The 15,751-nt window shown below is 42.7% G+C and overlaps 1 protein-coding gene across 2 annotated transcripts in view; it reads left to right on the top strand.

Moving 5' to 3' along the window:
- The window catches only part of hibadhb (3-hydroxyisobutyrate dehydrogenase b), a 127,317-nt gene extending 112,138 nt beyond the window's left edge, over positions 1–15,179 (top strand). For both annotated transcript variants that reach the window (XM_068002472.1, XM_068002481.1), the window contains 2 exons: positions 13,230–13,386; positions 14,456–15,179. In XM_068002472.1, coding sequence (XP_067858573.1) covers positions 13,230–13,386; positions 14,456–14,614 — 316 coding nt within the window. In that variant the 3' untranslated portion in view covers positions 14,615–15,179. The remainder of the gene's footprint in view (positions 1–13,229; positions 13,387–14,455) is intronic.
- Positions 15,180–15,751: the final 572 nt, after the last annotated feature.

Below are 15,751 nucleotides of genomic sequence, written 5' to 3'. Positions count from 1 at the left end.
CTGCATTCATCACTCCATTGGAGGACGAGCAACATCACCAGCCTCGCCAGGCATGCCGTCCACCTCTGCCACGTGGAGCTACACAACACAGTGCTGTGCAACAGGTACCTGCACAAAGTAATCGTGCAACTACACATACACCCACTGTAGGGTGACCCAATGGGTGGTATCAAGGTTGTTCATGGAGAACCTCATGAAAGGGCATTATTGCACAAGCTAGTCAAGAATGGCCAAGACGTGACATTAGTGGTGACAATATAATATGTAATGTGAATTGATCAGAAATCAAATATAAGTAAAAACCATGACAAACCCTCAAACACCCGTGTGCATCCCCTTCATGCTCATGACATGTTTGCCTTACGCTTCCTACTACACATACGTGATGCATGCCCTGTGGCTGCAGCACAGGTAGTGGCAGGAGGGGTGAGGCTGACTGTGAAAGAGATGCACGAGAGGGTGAGAATGAGAGAGAGCCGTGAGATTGAATGAGGATTGGGTTGAGTGGTAGTGGTGGGATGAGTACTGGCGAGGTAAGTAAGTGCAGGTAAGATGAGGATGAGCTTTGAGTGATGTGATAGAGTAGTGTTGGCAGTGCAGAAGGAAATGTGGGGTGGGGGCAGTGATGTGGCAGACGGAGTGTAGGGGAATGAGTAAGTGTACTCACTTCGGCTGACCTACTTAGGTCATTGAAGTGCCTCCTGCACTGTATGCAGGTGCGTGATATGTTGGTGGTGCTGGTGACCTCCTCTGCCACCTCGAGCCAGGCCTTCTTGGTGGCAGAGGCAGGCCACTTCCTCCCGTCCGCCGAGGAGAAGATCTCTGTCCTCCCCCTCCTCCTCACCCCATCCAGTAGGACCTGGAGTGTGGCATCATTAAACCTGGGAGCAGCCTTCCCCCTGGGCTGCTCCATGCTATAATTTTGACTCCTTTCTGCAGCATCAGTCAGTGGAGGACTGCCCCTTTAAATAGGGCTCCTCCAGCTGACAGCCTATGATGCGGGTACGCAGTCCGCCTGCTGCGCAGCTTTCCAGCGCGAAACCCGGAAGCCAAGGTAAGTGGCTTCAATTTACTTACGATCGCGTGCAGAACCCACCGATTTTACTGGGAGTTACCCACACGCCCAGTTGATCCCCCACTGGCAACCCGCCTCCCTCCTAATATCGGGCCCTATGTCTTTGGATGATGTTAACAAGAGGCAGTATATACATGAAGTAGAGAAGGTAACCAAGGATTGATCCTTTGGAGGACTCCAGAGGTAATGGTGCAAGGATGGGAAGAGAAGCCATTGCTGCAGGTGCTTTGGCTATGGCTTGAAAGGCAAGAGTGGAACTAAGCAAGGGCAATGCCACTGAGCTGGACAACAATGGAGGAGAGGTGTTGGAGGAGCATGTTGTGGGCGACCATGTCAGAGGCTGCGACAAGGACAAGGAGGGTCAGTGCACCATGGTCACTGTCACAAAGGATGTCATTTGTGACTTTGATTAGGGCCATTGCAATGCCATGGCAGGGACAGAAACTTGATGAGAGATTCAATCAGTTTACAACTAAAATTGAGCAAACATCTGAAAATCGGCTCTGCTTAGGAGTTCAGCTTATATATTTCATAAAATGAATGTTTTTGTGACCATTGGATTTAAGGTTCCAATATATAGTAAGAGGATACAGTACACAAAGTGTTAATATTACAGTTGAACAACTGTGGTTTGTTCTCCTCTGTACCAGTGGTGCTTTCTGCAGGTTGGTAGAATTATTCTTTAATAGAGGCTTTGGTTATCTCCTACAGATTTATAGGTTTCTAAATGGCAAGAGAGAAAATTGCTATCAGCAAGGATAAATTTGCAACAAAATATTATAGTGTCACAAAAGGGATGCTACCCAAGTAATCATTTGATGCACTAAACTTTCTCAATAGCCAAATTTACTGTATAAAAAAGGAATTGTAGCATATACATTGTTAATGGGTGCACGTGTTAAGGTGAAGACCTATTTTATTTAATAAATTGGTTTGGGTTTTTCTGCACTAAGGGATGCTGGAATGGTTGTAAGTGTGCAAGTATGCCCAGTGACATGTTATTATGAAGATTGACAGCGTCTGTCAAGCATTTTGATAGCCTGAGCAGTAGATCACTCAAACAGCAACAGTGTTCCTATGTAGAAAATATCACATGTTCCCCCCAATTTACAGGGAAACAGCAATAACATTTTATCATGGTTGAGGGCCCAGTAGCTGCTTCCTATTAAACTTGGCCTTTTGGATACCTGTCCAGGATTAATTTGTTGATTTCAAGTGGAAACTCAGTCCCCTCCACTGAAGCATGACTTGCTAGGAGAGGCACAATCTGAATGACAATTATGTTGTAGGCTGGTTTTAGGCCATTACAAACATGGACCCAGTGGAAGGCAAAGATCTCAGTAACTGATTTTAATAACATGTCCAATTTAAACTGTCAGTTATGTGGGCACTTGTGGGATGGTTCGAAGAAGGATAACATAACAAAAAGTTCTAACGTGCTATTATAATGATACACTTGAAAAAATATTTTTGAATTAAAGAATAACGGTCCCCCCAAAGAGATTTATATCCTGTATTAAATGCCAAGTTTTGAAAGTTGCAGATTAAATTGTGAGCTATCTCAGGAGATTTCATTCATGACTGTAATGGTTACTTTCCATTTCTCACATTTAATAAGGAAACATAAATCAAATTAAGATTTTTCTTGTTACCATAGTTATTAACTCTGCTTCATCCTCTAACATCCCTCGACTTCTAAGGTGGAGAGGGGGTGGAGGGGGGATGAATGAAATATAATTTGAACACCGATGCATGCTTTCAACATAATTATTAGAATGTGTTTTAACATGATAATTAGATGTGGAGAAATATAGGCATTTGTCTCGAGCAATTCCCTTTTCAACAAATGACCTATAAACATAATGGGTAGATGAGAAACCATCTTTAACCTAACCTGGTGACCTCTGTAAAATCTAGGGTGAGGAAGACTGCAGAAATAAAGTTGCAGTTCTTAACCTTTGAAATTATGCTATCTATTCTGGAATTATTAAAAACCAAAAATGTTCAGTGTTTTGGTCTCCGTTTATAAAGAAAGCAACATATCTGCTGTGAAGTGGACCTTGGATGTTGAGAAGGGATTATGATAGCTTTTCTGTTTTTTCCCCCCATTGGTATGATTATCTCTTGTGACTTGAGCAGATAGTATTTCATTTTAAAGGCCTGCTTAGGTCATGCTCTACGATTCATGGAGTTTGGAGCCCAATTAGTTCTGAGCCAGGTTATTTTTCCTCCCACATTTAACACACTGAAACAAGATTATGAGCTATTGAAGTAGAGTAAACTATAGGTCAAATTTTCAAAAATTATTTAATTACTATTCCGTGTAACCTAATGAAAATCATTGTTTACTAAATAGAATCCTGTTCTTGCCCTAGAAGTATGAAATGAGTTATTGTATTTTAACATTTCATTTTGATATTTCTACAAAGCAAAAAGGTCAGCCTTGTGTGGAAAATTGGAGGTGCTTCATTAAGAAGGAACATATTTACAATATGTCTTTTTAAAGAAGTCACTTTGCAAATTCAATTTAAATTTGTCAAGTTCTTTTTATATAATTTTTCTGTCCTTACTGAAGGTATTGACTCTCACTGGATTAAGCTTCCATGCACATGCTGCCTGCTGGCATCTAACTTAAGTGGCTATTCTTCACTTGCGAGCCCAAGCACAAGTATCAGCAGGCTATTTAACAATGCACGTAGTTGCAGGCAGACTTGATCATCACCTGACCCCTGCGATTATGCATTTCCATTTAGAGGTGTCACTGGATAGTCATCACCCCTCGCACAATATTATGAAGCTCATTTAAATATTTGGGTGGTACTCCTGCCACTTAGCATATGACACATTGGGAGTGTCATGGGTGTGGGGGCCAGAATGTTGGGCGTCAGCAGTAATGGCAGGGCTTTCTTTTTTTACTGCGCAAAGCGAATTGAGGCACAACGACCGTTTTGTTGATTAGTCATTGGAGGCCAAAGAAGAGAAGCTGCAGACAGAAAGGCCACCCTGCAAGCAAAATGTTCATGTTTGGTGCAGGCCTCCTCTCACGTGTACTTTTCAAATGAATTATGGGGAGGACCCCGATTTACATCAAAACCAGAGTCATAATGAGCCTAGCGTGTGAGAAGTGCAATGGCTCCCAACGAGGCAGGTGTTTCAAATGAATAGAATGCTCCTCAGGTCTCTGCGCCTGATAACAAGGGGAGTCAGGACGCACTAAACATATTGGTCCCATAAAGCTTGCGGTTTTGGACCAATATTTGGTCAGTGCTTTGGCCTACCGATGTTTTCATCCATTTGATGTTGGTCAGCTGAGTTTTATCCTGTAATTCATCCAGTGCGAGGATTCAAGTTTATGTCAAATGTCATAGATTGTACCCTATAAAGGATGTTTTCTAATGTTGCATAACATCCAAAGGAGTGAAGCTTGTTCCAAGTTCAGTGCGACTACATCATCCAGCACAAAATTATACTCGTAGGAAGAACATCTTCTCGCAGTTCTCTCGTGCTTAAGAGTTTTTGAGTGTCACAGGCTTAAGAAGCAATCTTCTGCCTGCAGATCAGGTTGAGATTGCTCATTTGAGAAACCATCCAGTGATGCATTAGTTAAATAAGATGTATGCATTGCCTGATAGTGTTAAAGGTTCTTGGGGACCTTAGCATTAGCCACAAAGCTGGTAAATGCAAACGTTTGTCAACGCAAGTTTAGAAATTGCCAGAACTGGTTCCTCCATCCACGTCTGTGTTGACAGTAGTGTCACTTTCAATGTTTGCATCCAATCTGGGAGATTGGTTGGCTCCTCTGAAGCAGAATTATTCAATTCAGGTCCATTCCATCTATTATGAGGATGGGAGTGTAGGTGTTACCCATTCCAAGAATGAGATACAGCATACCTATGTTCTGGATTGTCTTTTATATCTTTTTGAAGATTAAAATATCCACATTGCTGGGTAGTAGGGAATAGCACATTTCTGGGAATGAAGCTATTGGGATTGGTCCATTATGTGTCAGAGAGAACTACTAGCATTAAAGCAATTTGAAACCGCTAGGTAATGTTAGTGGTGTCACTTTAGACAATAAAGGATCTATGGTGCCAATGGAGAAATATGGGTCCAACCCAACAAAGATTCCCTAGTGAAAATTAAACGTGAGAAATTTCCCATGTAGGGAGGGATGCCAGTACCTATAATAAAGAATCCCTGTGTTTAGACCCCTGTGGGGGTGGTAGTTATATGCCACAGCGATACTCCAGACAGACACAACATCCTACCTGGGGCATTGGGTTAAATTTGTTCACATTCGGACACCCAGGTGTTCAGTTCAATAGATGTGATGGTGACCGGCTTATAGATCCAAGCTAGGTTGGACAACATTGCACAAATGTTAAGATTACTACTGCAGTCAGCTATGGAATGGGGATTTTGGACACAGGTACCAGGACAGCAGCTCACAGTATTGTGATGTATAAATGTATAGTTTCAGGATTTTGGAGGTTTCATCTGAATCATTATTGGCTTTCATCCTTAGAGGAGAAAATTTGTTTGTATAATCAGCATTAACCTCCTCAGACTCAATGCCATTTCTGATATGACTTATTCCACTTCACAGCAATGAGTCAAAACAAACAGAGAAAAAAATAAATTTTTCCTTCTAAAAATATGTAAAACAATTGTTTTTATGGATGAGAAAGAGAAGCAGGGTATTTCTCTTTCTTTATCTTAGGTTAGGTTGAGGGACAGGTGTCCTGATCTTCATGTTTTTCTTTTTTGAGTCATGAGAACATCAGGTCACCAGAAGCACACCTTCAGTTTTGTTGAAGTGTCGTGTCATACTCTGTTTTGTATGACAGTTGATGAAGGAAGCAAAATATTAGTTTACTCAGTTGAGGTGTAGTTTTGCCTCAACCTTTGAACATAGTACAATCTCAACACCAAAACCTCATCCCTGCCTACCCCTCTGTTGTCACACCTCACAATGGAACTGAAAAGATTTAAATTTGAACTTTTGTTGTGGACCTTGTGGTTTGAGCATGGATTGCCATCAAAGATGGTCTCTCTCTCTCAATGGCCTAGTGGATAGGACTAAGTAATACAGCTAGCTGATCTCATCTGCACTAGCGATTGGAGTTTAACAACTGGTGGTAATGCCCCTGGACTAGGAAGAGGAAAAAAAATCAGCTAACATTCCTGCTTCTTATTGCTATTGAGTGACAACCTGCTGGAAATGTGGACATCAGGTGCAGACAAGGTTGGGCTTAGCTCTGATGTCTATAGTGATTAAAGAGCATGCCGCGATTGACTGTCAGGGCTCACACATGAACAATGGCTACATAGGCAAGGGACTGGAGAGCAACTGATGTCTATAGAACTATACACCATCAAAGAGTCAACACCTGTAGAAGAAGAGGGGAAAAGTTATGACAAAGTCCATGGCTTTGTGAGTTGATGAGAGCTAACTGAGGCAAGGACCAGTAGGTGAGAAAGTGTAACTAAAAAAATGAAGCCTTTGCTGAACAAAGTATAAAAAGCCAATTCAACAATAAATTTCCTATAAGTACAAATTTTTAATCAATGTACCACGGTTAATTTTGTAACCCTAATCCAAAAATATTTCCCACTTCATGTTTTTAGTGTTCACCGCATTTAGAGTTGCGATTTAGTTTATGTAGTCTGACTAAAGAAAATGGTGCACATTAAAAGTTCTTAGTACTGTGAGGAAATTGGGGCCAAAGTGTAGCAATATCAGCGTAGGAAAACATGGTGAAAAATTTTAATGATCAGAGTATATGTATTTTTTAACACTATTCAAATTTTGCTCCGATGTAAAGAAATGTATCTTTAGCAGCAACAAAAATATTTTTAATGAATAATTTTAAGCCACTTTGGTGGTTGTTAAGGGCCTACTGAAACATAATACTGGGGGGTTTCCTCAGAAACATAAACATTGTGCATTTTTTTAGATCGGTAGCTACTGATGTGATTAAGCACATCTGCTCATAGTCTCCTCTGAGCATTAAAGTTGGAGGATATGTCACAGCATTTGAAGGTGTCATAGAGTGGACATTATGGAAATCACTGCAATGGGACTGCTGGAGGAACAAAAGATGGATGCTTGTGAGCACCAAGTCGAAAGGAGTCATGACATGTAACAACCTCAACTTGCATTTATATAGCACTTTACAGAGGAGAGAAAGGAGCAGATGTTGAGCCTTTGTGGGAGAGTTAGGAGAGGTGACCAAAAGCTTGGTCGAAGAGGCCAGAGTCTGAGGACTGGAAGGCACAGGAAGAGATACAAGACTATAGAAGTAGGGTAGGGTGAGGCCATGGAAAGATTTGTAGATGAGCGTGGAATTTTAAATTTGATGCCAGAGTAGGTTGGCAAAGAGAGGGGTGATGGGTGAATATGGGTGATTGGTGAGCAGGGCTTACTGCAGGACAAGTTGATGGCAGTGAAGTTTTGGATGATATGGAGGTTGGGAAGCCAGCAAAGAGGGTAATAAAGAAATTGAGTCTAGGGATGATGAAGATGTTTGCAAGAGTTTTTGCAACAACGGGTGTGATGTTGGGGCAGAGACTATCAATATTGCGAAAATGAAGGTATGCGGTCTTATTGATGGATAGGATATGATGTTGAAGTTCCACTATGTGGAGAACAGAGCACCATGGTTTTATATATATATCGTAAGCAAACAGACGGGGAGTGAGATGGAGTTGGTGGCAAGGGTCCAGATTTTTTGACAGAGAACAAAAACAATGACTTTGTTTAATTGGAGGAAATTCTGTTCATCCATGACTTAGTGTCTGACAATCTCACAGCACAGAGGTGTTTGAGGGGAAGAAAGAAAGAACAAACTTTCATTTATGTAGTGCCTTATTGCATCCTCAGAGAATGTCCGAGTAATTCACAACTAATGAATTACTTTTGAAATGTTTTCCCTGATTTGTAGGCAAATGTGGCAGCCAATTGTGCACAACAATGGTCCCACAAACAGCAATGAGATGAATGCTCAGATAATCTGTGCTTTTGGTGGTGATGGATAAATGTTGGCGGGCCATTGTGAGACTTTTTTTGAATTGTACATGGATCATCTTTTATGTCAATCTAATTAGCTGACGGAACCCTGGTCTCATCCAAAAGACAGCACCTTCAACAATGCAGCAGCCACTCAGTATTGCACTGAAATGTCAGCCTAGATAAATTGCAGTGGCTTGAACTCACAACCTTTTGTGACTTGGGAGAGAATGCTACCAACCGAGCCAAGCCGGTAGTAGTGGAAAGGTAGAGCTGGGTGTTGCCACCATTCACATGGAAGCTAACTCCATGCTGCGGATTATGTCCCATGAACTGCATTTTGATGATGAAGTGGAGGGGTAAAGAATGGATCTTTGGGAAATTCCAGAGGTGGCAATTTGGGTGGGAGGAGGGTGGGGGCAGGAGGAAAGGTCATTGCTGGAAATGCAAGGTTGCTTTGGAACAGATCGGTATTGAACCGCGCAATGGCGGTCTCACAGAAGTGGACCACGGCGAATAAAAGAAGAGCTTCCCTTGCCCCATATCATGTCACTCAACAGATTCGGCTACTTAGGAATGTTAGAGGAGCAGTGCATTAGCAGTTTCAGGCCACATAGGCAGGTAGTCAACCAGGTCCACAATCTCATGGCAGAGGAACTGCAGAGCCATTGCTCAGTCATCATTTCTTTATCAGCGGCAGAATAGATGATCACAACTCAGCCCTTTTATGCAACAGGTACATTCCAAGCACCGAGAAGGGGCATTTCTTGCATGTGGTGCAGTGCTCTATAATGGAAATCAGAGAAACCTTGAAAATGCATAATTTTTACCTTGCCTTAATGTGAACTGACACTGAGCTTAATTTTTGACATCTGTTTTACTCTAATCAACAAAAAATGTCTTTTGATAGAAATCAAAGAATAACAATATACACTATAATCTACATCCGTGGGCACTTCATGTTGTCAGCCTTTTCCATTATAATTTTTCTATGCCCGCATTTATAATGGAAGCTACCTATGTAAACTTTTACACTGTGTTAAAACCCACCTGCTAGTAGTGGTTCTGTAGCACCTCAGTTTTACCTCAGACTGTATTGCAGAGAAACTGCTATGCTCCAACCAACTCTACTTCTCTGTCTCCCAAATTGCTGTAAGTTTTGTCAAAGTATTGCATAAAAATAAAGACAGAATGTATGACTTGAAAACAGGGACTGAATTGCATCATCACACCCTGATCCAATTGTTCCCCATCCTCTAATCCCTTTTCATCTGAAGGCTACACTCTATGTTCATTCACCATGGGAGATCAACAAGTATAAAGACAAAATCATTAACCTTTATTTAGTTGTGATGTGGAGATGCCGGTGACGGACTGGGGTTGACAAATGTAAAGAATCTTACAACACCAGGTTATAGTCCAACAATTTTATTTGAAAATCACAAGCTTTCGAAGATTATCTCCTTCGTCAGGTGAGCGTGGGAATCCTTGAACGTTTCGCATTTATAGTCAGAGAACAATACCTGGTGATTACAGATAATCTTTCCAACTGCCCATCGTCAAGGCAATCAAAGTGTTCAGACAGAGAGGTGTTACCTACAGGACCACCGAATATACAAACGGCCAGAACACAAGACAGAGAGAGAGAGGGAGAAACATCCGAAAGGAAGAGAAAGACAGAGAATGACCCGTTGTATTAAAAACAGATAACCTTTATTCACTGGTGGGGTTACGTGTAGCGTGACATGAACCCAAGATCCCTGTTGAGGCCGTCCTCATGGGTGCAGAACTTGGCTATCAATTTCTGCTCGGCGATTTTGCGTTGTCGTGTGTCTCGAAGGCCGCCTTGGAGAACGCTTACCCGAAGATCGGTGGCTGAATGTCCTTGACTGCTGAAGTGTTCCCCGACTGGGAGGGAACCCTCCTGTCTGACGATTGTTGCGTGGTGTCCGTTCATCCGTTGTCGCAGTGTCTGCATGGTCTCGCCAATGTACCATGCTCCGGGGCATCCTTTCCTGCAACGTATGAGGTAGACAACGTTGGCCGAGTCACAGGAGTATGAACCATGTACCTGGTGGGTGGTGTCCTCTCGTGTGATGGTGGTATCTGTGTCGATGATCTGGCATGTCTTGCAGAGGTTGCCGTGGCAGGGTTCTGTGGTGTCGTGGACGCTGATCTCCTGAAAGCTGGGTAATTTGCTGCGAACGATGGTCTGTTTGAGGTCGTCCTCATGGGTGCAGAACTTGGCTATCAATTTCTGCTCGGCGATTTTGCGTTGTCGTGTGTCTCGAAGGCCGCCTTGGAGAACGCTTACCCGAAGATCGGTGGCTGAATGTCCTTGACTGCTGAAGTGTTCCCCGACTGGGAGGGAACCCTCCTGTCTGACGATTGTTGCGTGGTGTCCGTTCATCCGTTGTCGCAGTGTCTGCATGGTCTCGCCAATGTACCATGCTCCGGGGCATCCTTTCCTGCAACGTATGAGGTAGACAACGTTGGCCGAGTCACAGGAGTATGAACCATGTACCTGGTGGGTGGTGTCCTCTCGTGTGATGGTGGTATCTGTGTCGATGATCTGGCATGTCTTGCAGAGGTTGCCGTGGCAGGGTTCTGTGGTGTCGTGGACGCTGATCTCCTGAAAGCTGGGTAATTTGCTGCGAACGATGGTCTGTTTGAGGTTGGGTGGCTGTTTGAAGGTGAGTAGTGGAGGTGTGGGGATGGCCTTAGCCTCCGCAGCCTTCAACATGTCATCGATGACGACGAACACCTCGCTAAGGCCATCCCCACACCTCCACTACTCGCCTTTAAACAGCCACCCAACCTCAAACAGACCATCGTTCGCAGCAAATTACCCAGCTTTCAGGAGATCAGCATCCACGACACCACAGAACCCTGCCACGGCAACCTCTGCAAGACATGCCAGATCATCGACACAGATACCACCATCACACGAGAGGACACCACCCACCAGGCACATGGTTCAAACTCCTGTGACTCGGCCAGCGTTGTCTACCTCATACGTTGCAGGAAAGGATGCCCCGGAGCATGGTACATTGGCGAGACCATGCAGACACTGCGACAACGGATGAACGGACACCGCGCAACAATCGCCAGACAGGAGGGTTCCCTCCCAGTCGGGGAACACTTCAGCAGTCAAGGACATTCAGCCACCGATCTTCGGGTAAGCGTTCTCCAAGGTGGCCTTCGAGACACACGACAACGCAAAATCGCCGAGCAGAAATTGATAGCCAAGTTCTGCACCCATGAGGACGGCCTCAACCGGGATCTTGGGTTCATGTCACGCTACACGTAACCCCACCAGTGAATAAAGGTTATCTGTTTTTAATACAACGGGTCATTCTCTGTCTTTCTCTTCCTTTCGGATGTTTCTCCCTCTCTCTCTCTGTCTTGTGTTCTGGCCGTTTGTATATTCGGTGGTCCTGTAGGTAACACCTCTCTGTCTGAACACTTTGATTGCCTTGACAACGGGCAGTTGGAAAGATTATCTGTGATCACCAGGTATTGTTCTCTGACTATAAATGCGAAACGTTCAAGGATTCCCACGCTCACCTGACGAAGGAGATAATCTCCGAAAGCTTGTGATTTTCAAATAAAATTGTTGGACTATAACCTGGTGTTGTAAGATTCTTTACATTTATTTAGTTACACTATGCGCATGTCCTATCTGTTATCTTGTGTGCTTTCCCTTTTTGAATTGTGAATTTTTTTTTGTTGCTACAACAGGATGTTGGTGCTTACTTATATATGCTCCTCAAGTGGAAGGAGAACCAATGCTCAAGCTTTGACAGTGCAGGTCTAACTACAGAGGATGTGGGAGACATGCTACCTCTTTTGGGAGCAATGCCTAATGAGTTTGCATCAGTCCTAGGAATGTCACCAGCTGTAGTCACAGTGGGCTCCATACTTTGGCAGGTGCTCCAGTCTGCCACTTTATGCTGTTCCAAGGTGTTATGCTGTTCAACACAAGTGTTGATAACAAAGCCCTCTTGCTGTTGATCACTCAATAAATAATTTTGCAAGGGCATGTCCCCTTGCTGTTCAGAGCTCATCGGGAGTCGAGAGTCTTCAACAGCAAAGGGTCTCTGAATCTCTGCACCATCGTTGCGTTTATTCTATTACAAAGTGAGGTAAACTCAATCTCAACTGCTGCTTGGATTTGAGCCCTGAAGCTGGCTGCAGCATCAGTGACCTCTGTTATGGGAAACATTTCAGTGCAGCTGTGGTCTGTGTTAATGTTGTTGGAGTGGATGCTACTAATATTCAGTGGGCATCTGCTGTTCAGATGAAAGTTGCCGCACAGACTGATGTTGGAGATGCCAGAGCCTTTCTGCTCCAAGGATTCCTGAAGTAAAATCATTGCATCTGCCACCAAGATGCTCAACAATGGCCTTGTTCCTTCCTATTTCTGTACCCTCCACAATCTCTGCACTCTTCCAGTTCTTGCCTCTTGCACACTCCAATTTTAATCGCTCCACCGTTGGCGGCAGTGTCTTCAGTTGCCTAGGCCCTCAGCTCTGGAATTCCCTCCCTAAGCCTGTCTGCCTCTCTACCTCTCTTTCCTCCTTTAAGATGCTCCTTAAAACCTACCTCTTTGATCAAACTTTTAGTCACCTGTCCTAATATCTCCTTTTGTGGTTTGGTGTCAAATTTTGTTTGATAACAGTCCTGTGTAGCACCTTGAGATGTTATACTACGTTAAAGGCTCTAAATAAAGGCAAGTTGTTGTTGTTGTTGTTGTGCCGTCTAAAGAAATCCTGAGAGAGACATTTATTGACTGGTTAGTTGTAGAATTCAACAATTTATGAAATAAAGATTAGAATAAGGAAAAGGGAATGTTGTACGGATATTATTTTGACACCATTTATATCCAGCCCGTGCAAGCCAGCAGAGAGTATTGTCTCTTTAAAGTTTATTGACCATGTATTTAATAGCTTGGTTCAATTTGTATATGCTGGGCTACGTTAGAATCACTTTAATGTAATGTCATAAATCCAAAATAAATGCAGTATCATTTTGGAAGACGTGTACTAGAATGAGACAAATGACTGTGTGGGGTCAAACAGCAGATAACTGGTCAACCCTGCTTGCACTTTGACCCTAAATCTACTCATCTGTAACTTTTGACAGGCTAGGGCTTGACCCGAAGCTTCTGGCGAAAATTCTGAATATGAGCTCAGGTCGATGCTGGTCAAGTGACACCTACAACCCTGTACCAGGAGTGATGGAGGGTGTCCCTTCTGCTAACGATTATCAAGGTGGATTTGCTACGACATTGATGGCAAAGGTACATTTATTTTTTAAAAATAAAGAAATGATTAGCACTCCATTTGTTTTCTCTGTCCCCTTTAGATCACCCATGCCACATGCCATTCAGACTACTGTGGGAAGGCAGGAACCCTGCTTAAAGGGTTCTAATGATGCCTGTCTGTAACCAGCTGATTGGAGGTGCTTAAGATGTCTTTCAGAAACCTGTTGTGGTTTGGGTGGATACTCTTCCCATTTTGCTGCTTTCTAGATCACTCCAGGCCAAACAACATGCCCTGGCTGAGAGGGGCAGTTTCAGTGACTTGCCTTTCAGTCCATTTTTAATGCTCTGTGGAAGTGCCTGCCCCTCACTTTGTGCCTTTCCACATCACATGAGAAAGGCAGATACAGTCCCACGCTCTCTTGCACCATGGTGAACAACGCATTGGAACTCCAATTGCTGAATACAGGATTTCCAACAGGTCCATCGGCATCTGTAAAGAGAAAACAGGTTAATGTTTTGGTTGTGGGCCTTTGGAAGATAAGTGAGCCCCTAAATTGGACGGAAGAAAACAAAAAGGTGGCGGGGGGAAGAAGAGAACAGCTAGGAATCACAAGTCAGGAATGTGGACTTTTGTAACAGAGCGGACAATGAATAAATGGCCTTCAAAAAAAGATGCTTGAAAAGATGGCAAGAGATGAAAACTGCTGGTCTCTCTGGAATTAGGAAAGTGCCATGTGTGCACTGCTTACCATCTAGGCTCACTTCATATGAGTGTGCACTTCATAATCAGGCAAACAGAAAATCTATCTGTATAGATTTTTCAATAGCTTGGCTTGTAGATTCTAAAATATGATCAAAAGCAAAATGCTGCGGATGCTGGAAATGCTCAGCAAGTGAGGCGGCATCTTTGGAGAAAGAAACAGAGTTAACATTTCAGGTCGATGATTGGTTTCCATATGTTTCAGATACCTTGACCAAAAAAAAAAGCTGGAATGTACTTGTAATTTATTGTACAGTCATTTGTGGTCTGAATGAGGCCACAGCATTGAGTTCTAAAGTAAGGTTTAATAAATCATTCTCTAACTGTCCCTTTTCTTCTGTATAGGATCTGGGATTAGCACAAAACACTGCCACAAACACTAAAACCCCTGCTCTATTAGGATCCTTGTCCCATCAGATTTACAGGATGATGTGTGCACGGGGCTATGCCCAGAAGGACTTCTCTTCAGTGTTTCAGTTCCTGCGTGAAGAGGAGAATATTTAAACTTGGCCAACACCAAAATGCATCTTGAGAAAATAGTCAAGAGAATATGTCAGTGAGTGTTCAAGTTACTTTAGTTGTCCAACAAAAGGGGACAGGATAATTCTATAGCCATATATCATGATCCCAGAGAGGCTGACTAGTTTCTTAGTGAACAGCTTGTGTAATTGTGCACCCAGAAGTCCCTAATTTAACTATGTGGAATTAGATAATGAAAGTGTTTAGATAATGAAAGTGTTTTGAAACTGGATTGTGAGCACGATGATCAGGAAATTTGATGTGGTATGAGACTGTTACATGTTATGTAGGTTTACTATTTGTTATTGAGGAAATGATGTAAGGAATTTAACTTTGTTTTATGTCTTTTTGAGTTTCATTACCAATTACTTCACTAAGAGATATATTATGAATTTTTCATTTTCGCTTTCTGTTTTATTTTGTTTTCTTAGATCATGCATAGATCAGAGTCAATGACACATTATAAATATATGGCAACTATTAATTTTTTCTTGAAATATTCAATTAAAATGTGATTGTAAATTGAAATAAAATTATGTGCCGGATTCAATCATCAGTGCTTTTGTTTGACGTAATTCGGAATCTTTGGCCAATTTAACTTGAGATCTTAAGGTAGTGTGGTCAGATCCAAGTCCACAGGAAAAGTGGGTTGAGATTGGCCAATCTCATTTCATGTATAATCTTTACAAACTGTCAGAGGGAGGAGACTTTCACCTCCTCAGTCTGACTGGATTTGAACCTAACCTTAAAGAAAATTGAAAATTATTAAGGTAAATAGATATCACTGATTATAAATGGAAATGTCTTCTATATTTTTTAGATCCTTTGTTAGTATTACATGTAGATTTATGTATTTGTGTCCTTGTCCCAGCATCACCGCTGAGACCAATCTTGTCCTCATCCAACAGTCCCACTGACTTCCAGCAGAGGCTACTGGATAGCAATCAGGACCAGGAGCTAACCTCTAGATTTCTCCCCCGCCACACAGCCTGGGAGCAGTAAAACTAATTGTAGTGCTCTTATCACTGCCACAGATGAGATCAGCTAACTCGGCGGAAACTTGCCTTTTAATGGAATAAATTAGTTTGGGGAATCATTTACAAAAAAAAACCCTATCTCATT

This window comes from Heptranchias perlo, chromosome 2 (genome assembly GCF_035084215.1).
Source record: "Heptranchias perlo isolate sHepPer1 chromosome 2, sHepPer1.hap1, whole genome shotgun sequence".
NCBI classification, from domain to species: domain Eukaryota; kingdom Metazoa; phylum Chordata; class Chondrichthyes; order Hexanchiformes; family Hexanchidae; genus Heptranchias; species Heptranchias perlo.
The sequence above is the reverse complement of the archived record's forward strand: the minus strand, read 5'-3'. Positions and strand labels throughout refer to the sequence as shown.